Here is an 842-nt window from a genome sequence, read left to right on the forward strand (position 1 = left end):
TGTATCAGACCTGTTCCCAGTGCCAGCTCTTTGCTTGACGTCTCTGTCATTGTGACCCCTCTGATGACAAATTTCCCTCCACAAAATCCCCTCTGAAGCGCTCCATCTAAACTGCAAAGTGGATCCGTTGTCTGTCTCCCGAAAGTTCTGGGCTCAGCAGTGCAGGTACGGTGCAAGGATGATCGCACACGCCGCCCTCCATCCCTGTGGACCGCGTCGCCGGGCCCAGGCCGAGCCTATACAGCCGGCTCAAGGAGGCGGGGTCTGGGACGAGTACGCTCATTGGCCAGATAGCAGGGGGTCTCCCGGGGCGCCTGGCAGGGCCAAGCGCGTTGAAGCGGGTGCCCTGCCTCAGGGCAGCAGGGTGTGCTCGCAGGTACACAGCACGCGCCCTGCGGGAGCGCTTCACGCGTGAAGGAACAGCTTCCGCGGACCTCGGTTCCCGCACCGGACCGATGATGGCGGACAGCAGCCGCGAGCCGCTGCTTCCCCGGCCCCTCCCCGCCCCCGCCTGGCTGCGCAAGCCCACGCGGGTTTGGCTCAAGGCTGGGGGCGGAGCCTCAGGAGCCTAAATCGCCCAATGGCCGGCGAGTGGGGCGAGCGGGAGGCGGAGCCTCCGCGGAAATGCAGGCGGGTGGCGCATGCGAGGTGGCCGCTGCGGGCAAGGTGGCCGCTGAGGCCAGCGGTGCGCGCAGTGGTCCTCCTGCGGCGAAATCCCTGGGTTTGGGCCGAGACCCTGCGCCCAGCGCCAGCAGGCCGGAGAGCAGAGCACACATGTTGTATCCTACGCGCGGGATGTCGGGTGTCTGGCCTGGGGCGGGGTGGGAACGTACGGGGGGGGG

At 67.3% G+C, this 842-nt stretch overlaps 1 protein-coding gene across 2 annotated transcripts in view; it reads left to right on the plus strand.

The window, feature by feature from the left end:
- The first annotated feature begins 345 nt into the window (after positions 1 to 345).
- Positions 346 to 842, plus strand: part of Lage3 (L antigen family member 3) — a 3760-nt gene continuing 3263 nt past the window's right edge. Inside the window, exon 1 of one of the 2 annotated variants that reach the window (XM_023705383.1) lies at positions 346 to 779. In XM_023705383.1, coding sequence (XP_023561151.1) covers positions 625 to 779 — 155 coding nt within the window. In that variant the 5' untranslated portion in view covers positions 346 to 624. The remainder of the gene's footprint in view (positions 780 to 842) is intronic. The other variant, XM_023705382.1, reaches the window with a different exon arrangement.

Source organism: Octodon degus, unplaced genomic scaffold (genome assembly GCF_000260255.1).
Source record: "Octodon degus isolate 3935 unplaced genomic scaffold, OctDeg1.0 scaffold00218, whole genome shotgun sequence".
Lineage (NCBI taxonomy): Eukaryota > Metazoa > Chordata > Mammalia > Rodentia > Octodontidae > Octodon > Octodon degus.